Below are 14,987 nucleotides of genomic sequence, written 5' to 3'. Positions count from 1 at the left end.
AGAATGGTGGAAAAACCCAAGCCTCCTTGTCCATCCTACAGAATGTGACCTCCAAGGGGAAGGGTGATCCTGGCGGCCTGGTCTTGGGTCCTGGCACTCACCCAGCAGTGCCTGCCTGTCCTGTCTTGGGACCCGTGGGATTTTGCTTTTCCATCGGAATAAATCCCCCCAGATTGGGTGGGAGATGTGGCTTTGCTTTGGATTAGCTGATCACACGAGAACTACAATTTGGAATGAAAACTCCAAACAGGAACACTGTCAAGTAATAAACCCATAGTGGATCAACCCTGGACCATTCAGAGGGTCACGGCAAGGACCCCTGCTCTGAGGATCACCGTCTCAAGTGTGGGACCCTCTGTCCCTGATAGGAAAGGCCACTCTGCAGCAGTGAGAGGCGGCCAGATCTCACCTCCACCCCAACAAATAGGCTTCCCTCCATGGGGGCTCCCTCCACAGGGGCTCCCTCAGACCTCAGCGCCCCCCAAAAGAGTTATCCTTTGCTACTTTCATGGAAAACATCCTAAGTGGTTGCAGATCAGAAAACAACCTTACCCCTTCTAAAGAACCCAATACATAAATGTTATTCAGAAAACACATTCCGGATCCTTCTCCCACCTGTCAACCCCTGGGTGCACATAGCTACATATTACAGTTGACAAAATTAACTTTCTTCTTTTTAAAATAACCTGGCCCTTGGATATCTGCTCAGGGCAATGCTAGGACAAGGACTGTGACTTACAATGCATCACAGTCGAAACAAAACCAGTTATAAGAGAATTAACTCCAGAGCCACCTCTGCCAGCTCTTGCTCAGACAATCCCAGTCCTCAAGTCACTCATAATGGGTTTGTCTTGGCCACATCCATCTATGAGATTGAAAAAGCACCCCAGGAGCACCCCTATCCCTGGATGACCCCAAGGAACCTGGAAAAGCTGATGCTTTGCTTCAAATCCGCCCATAATAAAATACATAATAAATAAATAAGTGCTTCCAACTTGCATTGCTTGGGAGTTTCCAGCTGTGCATGGATGTAGCCTTCACGGTACTCCCCAGAATTCTCAGATGGAACCTTGTTTTGATCGTCCAAAGGCTCTGGGCCCCTTCTTTGAAATTACCCCAGGTCACACTGAAGCGCGCAGTGAGAGGGAGATGGAATGGGGAGGGGCCGAGACAACTCCTCTTGGTGGCTGAAGAATTTGGTGAGAATCACAGACACAGTCCACTCTTTGCTGGATGGACCCCCCCCCTTCCTAGTGGGAATGGGATCAGTGTATGTATCTTTGGTTTTAAGCAACATGGAGGCTTAGAGTCTTATGCCTTTCAAAGGGTGGTTTAGAGGAGTGAGAGAAACGGACAGAGTCCTGGATACGGGGTGCCCACACAAGGCTCTCTTCTCCTGGAGACACCCGGAAGCCAAGGTTTCCTTCCTCAACGTTGTCCTTGGAGGAAGAGCAGCCTTGAAGGCCTCAGCACCCGGGGCTGAGGTCCAGCTGCTGCAGCATGTCCTGCAGAGACCCCTGCAGCCTGCTCAGGGCCACAACCTCTGTGGAGTAGAGTGAGGCTTCCAGGACACTTCCCAGACTCGCCAAGGAGTCCAGGCCATTGGCCCAGGGCAAGGGGCAGCTCTTGGAGGAGGCCAGCAGGTGGAGAAGGTCCCGGAGGTTCTCCAGGTCGTTAGATATTTGGATCATGTTTCTGGAAGGCAGACTGGTGAGGATCTGTTGGTAGATCGCCAATGTCTGGTCCATCTTGGACAAGCTCAGGACAGGGTGGACCCCAGGAATGAAGTCCAAACCGGTGACCCTCTGTTTGGAGGAGACCGACTGCTGTGCAGGAGGAAGCAGGACAGCAAGCACTCAGCATGGCGGGGGGTCATTCTCAAGGCCCTTTGCCTTCCCCACTGCCATGGAAGCTCCTTCTCTGGGCCGCCTCCTCGCCCCCTTCCTCACCATTTTGGTCCAGGCCCTTATTTCCTGTGCCTAGGTGACTGCCAAGCCCTGACCTGGTCTCCTGGGCCCTTGCCCTTCCCAAACCACCTCACCCTCCATTCCAGACCAATGTTCCCAGGCCATTCCTTTCTCCAAATGGCCTCTGCTGAAGACCCAGCCTTGATGCCCTAGTTCTAGTTAGCTGAGCCTCTTCCCCAGGGTTCTGAGGTCCTGCGTAAGCAGACCCTCCCCAGCCATCCCACGCTCTCCACCCTGTAGACTCCTCCCTCCCAGCTGGGTTCTCACGCAGCCCTTCCTCCCTGAGGATCAAGGCTGTGCCCCCAGGGGTCCCACCTCCCTCCTCTGTCCAGCGCCTGCAGCGCTCAGGCAACCGCCTCAGCAGTCACCCTCCTTTGCTGTCCTGATAGTACATATTGTCACCACCCAAGTTGGGACACTCTGGTTCTATCACAGGCAGCCTTGTCGAATGACTATTTTGAAAGGAGATTTAAGACTTTTTCTCTATGAGATGCTTTAGACTCTATCTAATTCTGAGCTGTCCCTGCTTCTAGACACTTCACTTCTCTCTGGCTGCCCAAGGCCACTGTCAGACACCCACAGTGGCCAGGAGATATGGAAATCTCCGGGTGGCTCCATGTGGGGTGGGGGAAGAGGGGAGTCACTTGCTTTATCTAATTTGGATCTCATAACAGCCTTGTGAAGACTATGCTATTCCCATTATCTAGATGATGAAACCAAGGCTTAAAGACATTACGGAACTTGCTTAAGATGTCACAGAGAACAGAAGTGTGAAGATTCACACTTAGTCTTCCTAATTCCAAATACAGACCTCAGCTGGGAAATGGCTGTAGGTCCAGGCCTGCTGGAGCAGGGTGGGCACTGACTGCTGTTTGAAAATATGCAGAAGGCTGAATGCAAGAGAGGGTAGACTGGCTCTTCTGGCTGGCCTTGAGAGGCAGGGCTAGAGGAGTACGGGACACTTCACAGGGCCAGGGGCAGCTGGCGCTATGAGAACCTTAACGACAAGCACACCTAGAGATGGGGCAGAGGCCCAGAGGGGCTGCCACTGGGGGTCTGGGCACTGCCGATGGCACACAAGGGGTGAAGTCAGGGAGGAAGGCAAGTGCGGGAGGCAGAGTCAGAGGGGCAAGGAAAGAAGAGGCAGTGGGCCTGCCCGCACGCGCGTCGGCTGACCTCTGAGGCCCGGTTTCCCCACGGTAGAGTGAAAACAAGCACATGTGGCCTCCTGATACCAGAGAAGCCTACGGTTTTTAAATGGAAACATGTGTCAAGGTTAAATGCTCTTACGGTGGTTTAGAATTGGAGCCACTCACCCCTGACTCCCAGCAGGAAGAGGGGCCAAAGGAAACAACCAAGGAGCCCTGGGCTTTCAAATCCTCCTCAGCTTCCAGCAGGGGCCTGGCATTCAGAAGGCACTCAGTAAATGTTTCTTGGACTATCTGGTTCCAGTCCCACTAGGAGCCAGTGCTGGGCTGGCCACAGTTCTACTTTGTCCCCCCAGGCCCTCCCTACCGTGTGTGAAATGTCATTGATCCTGGTGACAATTGTCTTGATGAGGGTTTTGGTGTCATCCTGAACTTTTCCGATGGGCACCGCTTGAACGTAGGACAGATAGGGCCAGAGCCACAGGAACTGGCACAGGGGTGCACAACGCATTTTCCTTCCCAGGATGTGCTTCTTGGGCCTGGAAACAGAAGGAACCACACGTTGCAAGGGGCTGGCATCTCAGAATACACCCATCGGCCCACTCCCGGGCACATCACAGAACGTGGATGGAAATGAGCTTTGCTTCCTGCCTCGCTTCCACCGCCTCAAAGCCAAAGACATGTCATGATCTAGACATGCAGTGATGAGAATCCTCTTCCTCCTTGGGAAGAGGATTATGGCCTGGCCAATAAAACCTCCATGAGGTGTCCTGCAGAGCAGAGCAGTGAGCTGGACTGTGACCAAAGGGACGTGGTGGGGACGATGAGGGCTTCACTGTGTACTTCAAGGGAAAGAGGACAGGTCTGGTGTGAGTCCAGCCATTCGCTCACTGCGTAACTTTAGGCATATCACATACCTGCAAAAACCCTGCTCCACCTTCATCCCTGTAATGTCCCTATCTCCAGGCTCTATGAGGACCAAAGTGGATGACGCCTGTAAAAGAGCTGTAAAGGTGTGGAATGTCCTCTCCTCCGCCCTGTTACTAGAGATTATGTTCTTACTCGTCCTCTCCATCACTGTCTCCCAGCAGCCCGCTGACACTGTGGTGGCCTTTACCGCTGGCTTTGCTGCTCCTTGCTCTCCCTTGGGGAGCCTGAATCCCACCAGCACTCACCGGCCACCTAACACGTTGGACACAGCACTAGGAGCCAAGGATACCGTGGTGAACACGGACGCTCTCTACCCTGGCGTGGCTGACAGACGCACTAACGCAGGAAGAAGGGGCTTTGCAAGGAACGCAAGATACCACCGGAGCACAAAGCGGGCTCCCTGGAAGAAGTGTCGCCTGAGCTGGGTTAAATACTGAGAAGGGGTTAGAACAAGTAGAAAGTGGTTGTCATAAGTGGCCGGGAAATCAGTGAGTGCAAAGGTGTGGAGGCAGACGACAGCATGACACGGTCACCCAGAATGTGTGAAACTTTAAGTCTTGGAACCATGAATTCTAAAATGAAGACTATGCAGATCCTTGATTAAACAGCAAAGTTTTAATGAGATACATGAGGCAAAAGGTAATAAAGATAAGTATAGGCGAGTCTGTGGCCAATGATCCGTGCTAAGTATGCGTGTGTGAGCCTGAGACGATAATGAAATGCAAGTAAATATTAGGATGAAGGTTCTGGAGATGGTAGCAAAATTAATCTCTGATTTTTGTGTTCTTCCTCTTCTGGGTCTTGATGAAAACAGGTAATACATTTTTTGTCCATAGGTGGCAATATTAGAATTCATTTTCTGGCAATATAATAAAAATGAGCAGTCTTTTTACAGATTATTTATAATGTTTGAACAAAGGCATTTTTTAAATCTGAATTACAGAAGAGAAAAAAATGAGAGGTGGGAGCCTTTGCAACCCACTCCACCAGCCTTTCCAGGTTTTACGGAAAAGCCCAAATTATAAACCACCTTAATTCCCAACCAAGGACAGCTCCTATGAACATGGCCCTTGGAAACAAACACCCTGCTCTAGGGGGAAGCTGTAAAATTGTACCCCCATATCAACTTCAAATATGAAAATCTCTTAAGTAATTTGGGAAAAGGCAGTTCAGATGTTTTTGTGCATGTTTTCTCTCTTAAAAAAGTAAAACTTCCTCTATTAACCACTTGTTAGCTGAGCAATACACCAAATGTTTGTGGAACAGAGTTAAACAGTGCTACTCCGCAGTATGACCCCATGAGACCCTGGCGAAGGTGGGAGGGTGTAGTGGTTAGACCCCGGGGCTTCAGCAGCAGGCTCTGCCCTTGTTTGCCCTGTGTCTCTGGGCGAGGTACTTGACTTCCCTAAAGCACTGGCTCCTATCAGTAAAGTGGAGCTAACACCACTGTCTGACTCAAGGGTAAATGAGATGAACCCCTGGCGCCCCTGCCCATGGTGTGTGTGTCCAGCACAGGGCGGGGGGAGTAGATGCTGGCTTCTTTAAAATTATTATAACTTCCTGCCAACACTACCTGTAGCCAACTCTGAATCTAGCGTCTGGCCCACTGCCTTCCACAGGCATCTCAACAGGGTACTTCTGAGTCTTCCCCCACAACCCTCCCACCAAGGCACAAGATGGAGCTGTATCCTTTTCTAAGATTCATGTGTTGTTGACACCTTCCTTCCCAAGAGAATTTATTACCAGATTAACTCTGGTCATAGTCACTCTCATGTAATGGCCACCCTCTGAAACCTAAATGGAAAAACAGTTTTACAAGCCACCTCCATCACCACTGACAATATACTTCAATGGGTCCTGAAAATAAATTGCAGTTCCTTGAAAACATGGATATGGGAAGCTGGCCTGCGTGAGTCTGCCTGAGAGGCCAGGTTTACGGGAGGCTTCTGGGTGCTGCAGAGAGAACTGGTAACAGGCCGTCTGAGATTAGAGCGCTGGCAAGAACCTGCCCCACCAGCACACACAAATGTGCTCATGCACACACAGAGAGAACACAGTAGAAACTACCAGTTGTCCCCAGTATCTAGTCTGCCCTTCTTCCCCAGCCGTAGAAAATCCAAGTCTTAGGTAGGGCTGTGGCCACTCAAAATAAGTACTACACTTGCCAGCTTCTCCCAACCACATATGGCCATGCAACCAAACTCTGGCCAATTAAACACAAGTAGACGTGTCATGTGGCAGTTCTCAGGACCCTGTTGTGTGCCTTTGCCTCTTCCTTTTTCATTCCTTCCTGTATTGATGCCTGAAATGTGGATGTGGTAGCCGGCAATCCAGCGCCAGCTTGGACCAGGAGGACAAAGGCCTTACCTCGTGGACGACAGAGCAGGAAGCCACAGGGTTCCTGGGTTCCCAAGGACCTCGGGCAGCCGAGACGCCATGCTGGCCTTGGACTACCTGTCTCTGGGCGTGTGCTGGGTGTATGTGAGAGACATGATCTCTGCCTTGTTCAAGCCACTGCTCTTTTGGGTCTCTGCTAAATGCAGCTGAACTTAATTCGAACTGACTTAATAACACACCCCAACATAGGCATCAGAAAAGAGTGGACACCAAGTCTTTCTTCGTTCACCTGAGTCTCAGTCCCTAGGTAGGGCCTGGCCGTGGCCAAGAAGGGGAGACAGAAAGGCCGGGAAGAGCAGGGTGTGGGGACGAGGAGAGGAGGGATAGTTCAAGGCAGCAAATGCAGCGTCATTGACACAGAGCCCGAGACACCATGATTGCTCAATGTAGGTTCGACAGCTGGCCGCTGATGTTCATTCATTGCCCGTGGTGGGCCAGGCACAAAGAAGAAAGAGACGTGGAGCACAGGAAAGCAGGCAGCAGGAATGGAGAGGGACAGCGTAGAGCTGGGGTTTTCCCAGGAAGCCTAGGCAGGGTACTACTATATTCGATTTTGTCAACTACTTACATATAGTATTTGTTAAAAATCAAAGTAAAGAACAAAATTGTGCCCTTAAGCAACTGGTTTAAGAGTTTACATAATTAACTGCAATGCAAGGGAAGACATTTAAACAGATAAAATGCCTTGGGTAACTCAGGGAAGGAAGTCATCTGCTTAAAGTTATGAATGTTAAGGTTCAGGAAACTGTGTTTGAGTCAGGGAATAGGACCTTGGGAAAGTTAGCTAACCTCTCTGTGCCTCAGTTTTCTTAGCTGTAAAACAGGGGTGACAGAGTCACAATGCCCACTTGGGGCTGCTATGAGATAAAGCAAGTAAAGAGCTAATCTGTGCCTGGCACACAGCCAACCCCAATGTCGGCTGTCATCATCACCATTTCTAGTGAAGGAATCAGGGAGGTGTCCTGGAGGAGGTGGCATTTGATAAAGGCCCTGAGAGTGGGTAGGAATTGAGTTTGTGAAGGTGGAGGAGAGGGGCAGCCCTGGCAGAGGCGGGAGAACACAGGTGGGTTTAGGAGACGTGGCTCCTAGCGGGCAGGAGGGCGTGATGCGAGGGTGTGATGGGCCACGAGGCAGGGAAGGGGTTGGGCTGGGATTGTGGGGCCGTGAGGCTGCCTTCTGCTCTGAGGGGCAGATGTTTCCAGCCGGTTGACTAGAGGGATGGAGACGGACATTGGAGAGACAGGGGGAGAGGTTTGGGAAAGAGGAGACGGGGACCTGCTGATCTGCGAGTCCTGGCGGGACGTGCAGGTGGCCTGTCCAGCTGCCAGTCGGAACTGGGGTCTGAGTTCCTGGGATGTAGACCGGGAGCAGCGGCTGGGGCAGCCACAGGAGAGCACGGGGGCAGCTGGGGGTGGGGTGGGGTGGGTGGGGCACCGTGGGCAGGGAGAAAGGCTGTGGTCAGCCGGTCAGTGGTCAGCCGGTCGGCCATCTGCGTGGGCCGCAAAGCCTTTTCTCCCCCAAAGTTTCCAAAGCGGTTTTGAACATTTCACAGCTGTCGTTTTATAAAACTTAAAAGATGAACCCCTGAAATGTTGATACAGCATCTTTTCTGTCCTCTGAGCACGGCTGAAGCAGAGTCTGGAGAGGGGAGGGGACTCCAGGGCGGTGCGAGCCCCTACCCTGCCATCTCCATCACGCCTTGTGCCTCCGGCTCCCCAGGGCCACCTCGCTCTAGCTCTTCCCGGGCTGTCTTCCTTCTCCTTTAATTAAGGGACTGCTTCTCCCATCATCTCTACCATCATCCCCTGCCACGGTGCGCTGGAGAAGAAAAGAGAAAAACTAGGAAGAGAGGCCCCTGGGGCAGCCCCAGATAATGAAATGTAATCACAGAAAACAGGCTGGGGCCAGTGGGGAGGCTCATACAGCTGCACCATCCACCGCCAGGATTCCGCCCCTGACTTCACCCGGCCCCACCTTTACTCGCAGTCCTGGGGTGACTCCCCCTGCAGCCTCCACTTTGGCACTTGTGGGCAGGGCCCCCGCTCCACCCTCATTTCCCCAAGAAGCTGGTGGCCTCCAGACCCGAGCTGCCTGGCCTTCCCTCCACCCCAGGGGATGAGGCAGCCCAAGTGGGGCCTCAATGTCAAGGTGGGAGTGGGGGTGGGCAGAGATGTCCACTATTTCCTAGACCCAGGCCTGCCCACAGTCTTTGGATGACAGCAGTGGGGGGAACAGAGGGAGGTGGGGGCAGGGGAGGGTTCTGGGTCACAGAGGCATTTGCTGCTGGAGACTGCTAGCCTTAGTCAAAAGTACTAGAGGTTAGCAAGGCACCCAGGACACTCTTCTCTCTCTTCCTTCTTCTCCAGCCTTCCAGTTTTTTACACCTCTCTCCCTGGTAGTCTTTTGCATGCTAGTGTGAATTAAATTAGGGTAATGTGGTATTTGCTGCTAATTATGATGAAAAAGCTTTGGCTAGGGTAAGTCCTCTTCCCACACAAATTCCGCCCCCACCCCACAGCCATGGGCTCCCTGACTGTCCTTCCCTCCCACCCTGGTGGGTTTGGGAGAATTCAGTATGGTTGAGGGCTGGAGTGTGGAAGGCTGGAGAGCTAGACTTTTGGAGGCTTGATTCCACGTGTAGTGGGGGGCCACTGGGAGATCTGACCTACTCGGGACACACACACACACACACACACACACACACACACACACACACACAATCCCTGGTGGCCGTGTTTGCAGTTACACTCCAGCTCCCTTGGCCACAACTGCCTGACCAGTGGTAAGCAAGAGACCAAGAGGCTCTTCTCTCCTGTGCGCGGAGTAGCTGAGAGACCACGGTCCACACGGCTACTGAGAAGTGGTCACTGCCTGGGCTCCTTCCTGACCATCTCTGTGGTTTTTGGTTCTGGGCCCTCATGAGACTTGGTGGCCCTCCCTGTCCTTAGTCTCCAGTATAAGATACCCTTTTCCACTTATACTCACTAGAATAACTTTCAACTTTCTAAATACATTTTTTGCTGGAGACATATACACACACGTAAGAGAAATAAATGTCAAGAAATAAAATTCACCCTTACTATGGGTGATGCACTCATGACAGTCTTAGTTCTTTTTTTCAAATATTGGTCACAATATACAGTTTGGAAAACACTGTGCTAACATAAGTGATTTTTATCTTGTTTGCAACCAAAGCCTCGTTTGAGAAATCATGTTAACATCCTTCACCGGTAGCCATCGGAAACTACCCTCAGATCTGCTCCCATCAGGGATAACAAATGCGTTTCAACTCCTATGTGAACTCTGGTCAATTGTTAGAGGCATCTTGGAGGCTGCGCGAGGGGCATCTGACGTGCCAGCTAGACTCAGAGGGACACGGGGCCATGATCTATTAGTGACACCTATACTTGTCCCAGCACCTACCACAGGTCTGGCATGGAGCAGGTGTTCGTTAAATATTTATTGAACGAATAAATGAGATATTTCTCATTCTTGATCTTTATCGACTAACCAGGTTAACCTACCTCTATGACGGTTTACTTGTTCCATCTTAAAGTCACATCCTAGAATTTACTTTTGCCCAGCAAGACTTCTTAATAAGCTGTCTTAATTAAGACAGAAAAAGCTTCAGTGGGTCCAGGTCTCCCTTTCTCGGGGACCTTTGTCTGTTTCTGGCCCCAACACCCTTCAGCTTCCTGGCTCTGCTCCATCTAGACTGTCATCCCTGGGTGCTCCCTGCCACGGACCCATGCATGAGCTTGGCTCCTGCCCCTGCTCCTGACCCGTGCACCCCCTGTCCTTCCCGGAGACCTCTGCTCTGCTCTCCTGTCTTCTCCGTGGCTTCTCTCCTCTTCCTTGGCATCCCCCCAGCCTGGAGCACCCCAGAGCACAGATGGGCACTAAATCTTCTCTAGTATCAGTGAAATGTCGGCATGGACGCTGACTACAGCTCCCATTCCGGAGAGCCACCAAATTGAGAAGGAACGGTGTTAACATGCCGTTCGCTGAGGAAAGCGACGTATCTGTTGTCACAGGTGGAATAAATGCAAAGGACTCCATGGGCCCGGGCACCAGGTGTGCTGTTTTTAAGCAGAAACAACCTCTCTTCCTGTTTTTTTCTGAGACAACTGTGTGGACAACGAAGAATTTCAAAGGTCTCTGCTGAGAGGCCAGAGGGAGTTGCAGCTGCTGAAGTCCCCAGGTGGGGATGGGGCCTACTGATTCATTGACTGACTGCTGGAGATTGTGGCTCAATTTTCCTTTAAATCGCACCAATGCTGTTCAGGGATGCCTGCACCACAAGGATGCTACCTCCCTGGAGCTTCTCTTCTCTCCATGACTCCAGTGCTCCCCTGGGTGGTAGGCCAGGTGGAGGCGGGACATTGACTTGGGAGGACAGCTCTCCCAGGCGGCCACCTTCGCGCCCTGCACGGGCCACTCAGATATGCGAGGAATCCGCCTGGGGCTCATGGGCAGGAATTCACTGCAACCTCCCTGGCTCTGTCCTTGGCGCTTGGAGCCATTTCCTGGAACAGAGGGGGAGGGAAATATTTCCCTCAAATACCAAGAAGAGTTATTTTGAGCATAAGATGTAGCAAATATGAGAAGGACGCTCCTTTAGCCAGCATGGAAATGTTCCCCTCAGCCCAACGTTCTCAACTGCTTGAGAAAGGAAAGAACCTGAAAGCACCCCCTGTCCTTCCTGTCCTTCCTCCCCCTGCCCAAACGAGACGCATGCTGAGCGAGGCCTTTCTGGGCGTTAGGATGGGAGTGCCTGGGTCGGTAGAAGCCCTCCTCTCCCCGTTTGGTTCCGACGACCATCCTGGTGGGAAAGAGATTGGGAACTCTCTCCGCAGTCCCAGCTGCCCTCTGCCCGCCTCAGAATTCAACAGAACAAACACGACGAGCTGACAGAGGTCAATTCCTATGCTGCGAAGGGTAGTTGGAGAGCTCCGGCTCCCAGAGTGGTGTGGCCAAGCCCCTGCCCTCCGCCCACCTCCCCTGAAGATCATCCTTCCTGCAGAAATTAATCATCTCATCCTCTTCAAAGCTGCTATTCTCAAATGACAACCAGGCCACGCGTCTCACTTGGATCTAACTGTATTAAAGTCACTTTTCCAAAGTGCCACCATCGTTAAGCCATACAAACAGAAGTATAAGGGCGACCACACCCACAGTGAAATCTAGAGCAAGCCTGGAGAGAAGGAAGGTGATAGGTGGCCCTGAGGGTCTCCCCTGGGGCCCCTGTGCCAACAGTGTGTATTCAATAGTCCTGGCTAGAAATTCCATAACGGTGAGAAACATGAGAATAACAGGCCTTTCCCATGAAACCCCATTTTATGGATCGTGAGGAAGGCAATTTGCATGGCTTTAAGGTCTGCTGTGGTGAGCCCAGCACAAGTTCTCTGGGAGCTTTGGGTTCTTCCTGACAGTTTTTCTCCCCACCTCTGCTCCATCATCGCCCTCTTCCTGGGACTTGGCCTTATACAGCCCCTCCCATTCAGGGGATGGGCCCCCCTTGCTGGAAAACGATGCCTGGATTCTTATCCGCAGCCCAAGGCGATGTCCAGTCCTCAGAAACTGACCCCTCGCACCTGGGTCCCCTGCACCCCCCAAATTTATCCCCTCAAGATGGGGGTGGGGCACCCTGATCTTTGGGGATAAGCTCAAGGCAATTTCTAAAGCATCTCGATTCTGCGGAGTCATCAAGGCAGGCGGGTCGGACGGTCTCCTGGGGCCTTTGCTGGCCCTACAAGGACAGAGTCCTAACTTTTGGGCACTTGGCACAGCCCCAACCCCGAATCCAACGCTCCCCAGCTCCCAGCACATTCCCTCTGGCTAGAACTCGGTGCAAAGCTATCACAGTCCAGAACCAAGCCATCCACCCTGCCTCCTGCCTGCCTCAGTTTCCCCGGGCTCCAGAGTAGGGTGGGGCGCTGTAGCCTGCCAAGAAAGTCCAGTGGAGAAAGAGAAAGGAGCGCCCCGGACCTTACCTCGCAGCTGTTGGCCGCCGCGACTCCTCCGGGGCTCCATGCCTGCCCGCCCCTCTTATAGACGCCCAGCGCAACTTGCGCAAGTGCCGGGCAGGCCGGGCGCACCCCAAGCGCCAGCTCCCGCCCCGCCCCACCCGGCAGCGTCTGGTCCAGCGGCTGCGGGCCGGGCCGCGGTGCACGCCTCAGGGCGCCTCGAGGGAGAGCCTGGGCTGCGCCGGGAGCCACGCGCTCACCCTCGGGTACGTCGCGAAAGTGTGGGGGCAGCTGACAGGAGCCAGAAATCCTCGAGGTCCCGCCCGAGGCGACTGTGGCACGGGATCGGCAGTGCCGGACAGTGCTTCCAGCAGCGCGGGGCGCGGCCAGAGCTGGGTGGCGGCGAGGGGCTCTGCTGAGCCGGCTGGGGGACCCGGCGGCGTCCCCGCGGGCCGGTGGCGCACAGATGGTGAGCCCCGCGCAGCCGGCACTGTCTCGGCACCGACGGTTCTTGGCGCCCGGGAAGCCCGGGTTAGAGGGAGTGCCCGCCGCATGCCCAGCGCCCACACCCAGAATAAGTGTGTTTGGGGGGGCGGGGTTCTGCTGTCCCCCCCCTGCTCGGGCGGGCGGAGAACCCGGTTCCAAGGCTCAGGCGGATTGTCTCTGGCTGGCACCCCTGGAAGACACGCGTCCCCTGGTTATGAGGAGTCTGTCTCCAAGGCTACGTGGAGTGCGCTCGCTCCGGACTGCTACGGGCGCGGCCGCTCTGGACACGCCAGGAGTCTCCATCCTCATCCCAGTATTTACTGTGTACAAAGCGGGGTGTCCCAGACATAGCGACATTTCCTTCACCACAGCCTAGGGTGGTGTTAATCCTCGGGCTTCAGGGATTGGGAAACTGAGGTCCAGGGAGGTTCAGTGACTGTCCTTAGACCCCTCAGCTGGTAAGGAGTAGAGATCGTCCAGAAACCCTGGTGCGACAACTGGGTCAGGCCCGTTCGAAGAGAAGCTCCCAAACCAAACCATTCGGTTTAGAACCATCATGTAAGGCAGGGGTCTGGAAACTACGCTGGTGACCCAAATCCTGCCACCCCGTCGTTTGGTACTGCCCACAAACTAAGAATGGTTTTTACATTTTAAAAAAGTTGAAATAGAAAAAAGAATAATAGTTCTGATATGTGAAAATTATAGGAAATTTACATTTTTAGTGTCTCTAAAGTTTTGAATTTTGTCAACAAAAAAATTGTGGAAATGTTTTCACTCTTATCGTATAAGTATCTACATAATATCCTTGATTTAGCCTCTTGGCCTGCAAAGCCTGAAATGTTTATCTGGCCCTTTAGAGAAAAAATTTGCTGATCCCTGAACTAGGGAACCCATGTGCACCATGGATTGGCTCCTTGGGCCTTTATTCCAGTCCCTTTGTGGGGAGGCGGGACTGCTCATCTGTCCCTTCTCCATGGAGCCTCTCCATTCCACTGGGGTCTCTGTCGCCACCACTGAAGAAGCTTGTCCCGGTTACCCTCCAGCCAACTCCCCTCCTGGCGGCTGCTTTGGGTGGCTCTATTGTGAGTGGAGGACAGGGGCGGGGCCAGCCACTTTTCAAGTGCTGGGACCTTCATAGTGCCAAGCACATGTGGGTGCCCAGGAAAAGTTTGCCCGAACTGAACCCAGGGGGTGCCACAGACCACAGAGCTGATTTTTGATGTGTGTTACATGAGTGCACCACTGTTTGGAGATTCCTAGTCTAAACTCAAGGCCATCGGATTTTTAAAAAACTTGGGAAAATACATCCACAGTGATGACGGTGTGAAGGCAACAAGGAAAGCCAGGCTCACACAGGTCTTGGAGCCACCAGTCATATTGCGTTTGAGACTTCCTAACGGAAACATGATCCCCAAGCCTCCATGTTCCATGAGACAGTAGGGGTCTGTTTCGCTCACTGCTATACCCCCAGTTCATAGCCCAGTGCCTAGCTCAAAGTATTTCATTTTTAAAACATATTTTAAATGAAAATTTCAAACATACTAAAAAGTAGGCAATAGTATAATGAACTGCACTATACCCATCACCTAGATTTAACCATTGTTATTTTCCATATTTGGTTCATTTATTTTTTGGTAAAAATATTTTGAAGCAAATTGCATACATCATGACATTTTATCCTTAAATACTTCAGTGCTTGATAACAAATAAGAATTTCTATATAATGAGCAAGACTATTATCCCATGTTAATAACTCCTTAACACCATGAAAGAATTATTCTACATCAGATTTCTCCAAAATGTCTCTGAAATGACTTTTATAGTTGCTTTGTTTCAACTTGGTTGTTTTGCTCTTAATAATTATTTGTTGAAGACAGGAAGGAAAGAAGGAAGGAAGAAAATTGACTTATGTATTTGTGGAAGTCAGAAATTGTTATGATTTATAACTATATTGCCACCAAAAAGGGAGGAAACCACCTAAATGTCCAACATAGGCGGCTGGTATGACTATTAAAAAAGCCATATTAGAGCAATATATAGACATTAAAATTTATTTTGTGAAATAATATTTAACTATGTGGGAAAAAATAGTA

At 51.9% G+C, this 14,987-nt stretch overlaps 1 protein-coding gene across 2 annotated transcripts; it reads right to left on the bottom strand.

Annotated features, from left to right (window-relative positions):
• Positions 1–1,257: 1,257 nt before the first annotated feature.
• On the bottom strand, positions 1,258–12,461 carry LEP (leptin). Of its 2 annotated transcripts, XM_012664761.1 has the most exons (3): positions 12,436–12,461; positions 3,483–3,654; positions 1,258–1,826 (listed from the first exon to the last, which is right to left on the bottom strand). In XM_012664761.1, the coding sequence occupies exons 2-3, from the start codon at positions 3,624–3,626 to the stop codon at positions 1,467–1,469; spliced, it is 504 nt and encodes a 167-aa protein (XP_012520215.1). In that variant the 5' UTR covers positions 3,627–3,654; positions 12,436–12,461; the 3' UTR covers positions 1,258–1,466. The 2 variants fall into 2 exon arrangements, with proteins under 2 accessions (XP_012520215.1, XP_012520216.1); XM_012664762.1 differs by lacking the exon at positions 12,436–12,461 and having other exon boundaries at positions 1,339–1,823; positions 3,483–3,634.
• Positions 12,462–14,987: the final 2,526 nt, after the last annotated feature.

The sequence above is a fragment of the Propithecus coquereli genome, unplaced genomic scaffold (genome assembly GCF_000956105.1).
Source record: "Propithecus coquereli isolate 6110/MARCELLA unplaced genomic scaffold, Pcoq_1.0 Scaffold91, whole genome shotgun sequence".
Classification (NCBI taxonomy): Eukaryota; Metazoa; Chordata; class Mammalia; order Primates; family Indriidae; genus Propithecus; species Propithecus coquereli.
Note: the sequence above shows the minus strand (reverse complement) of the source record. Positions and strands in the feature narration are given on the sequence as shown.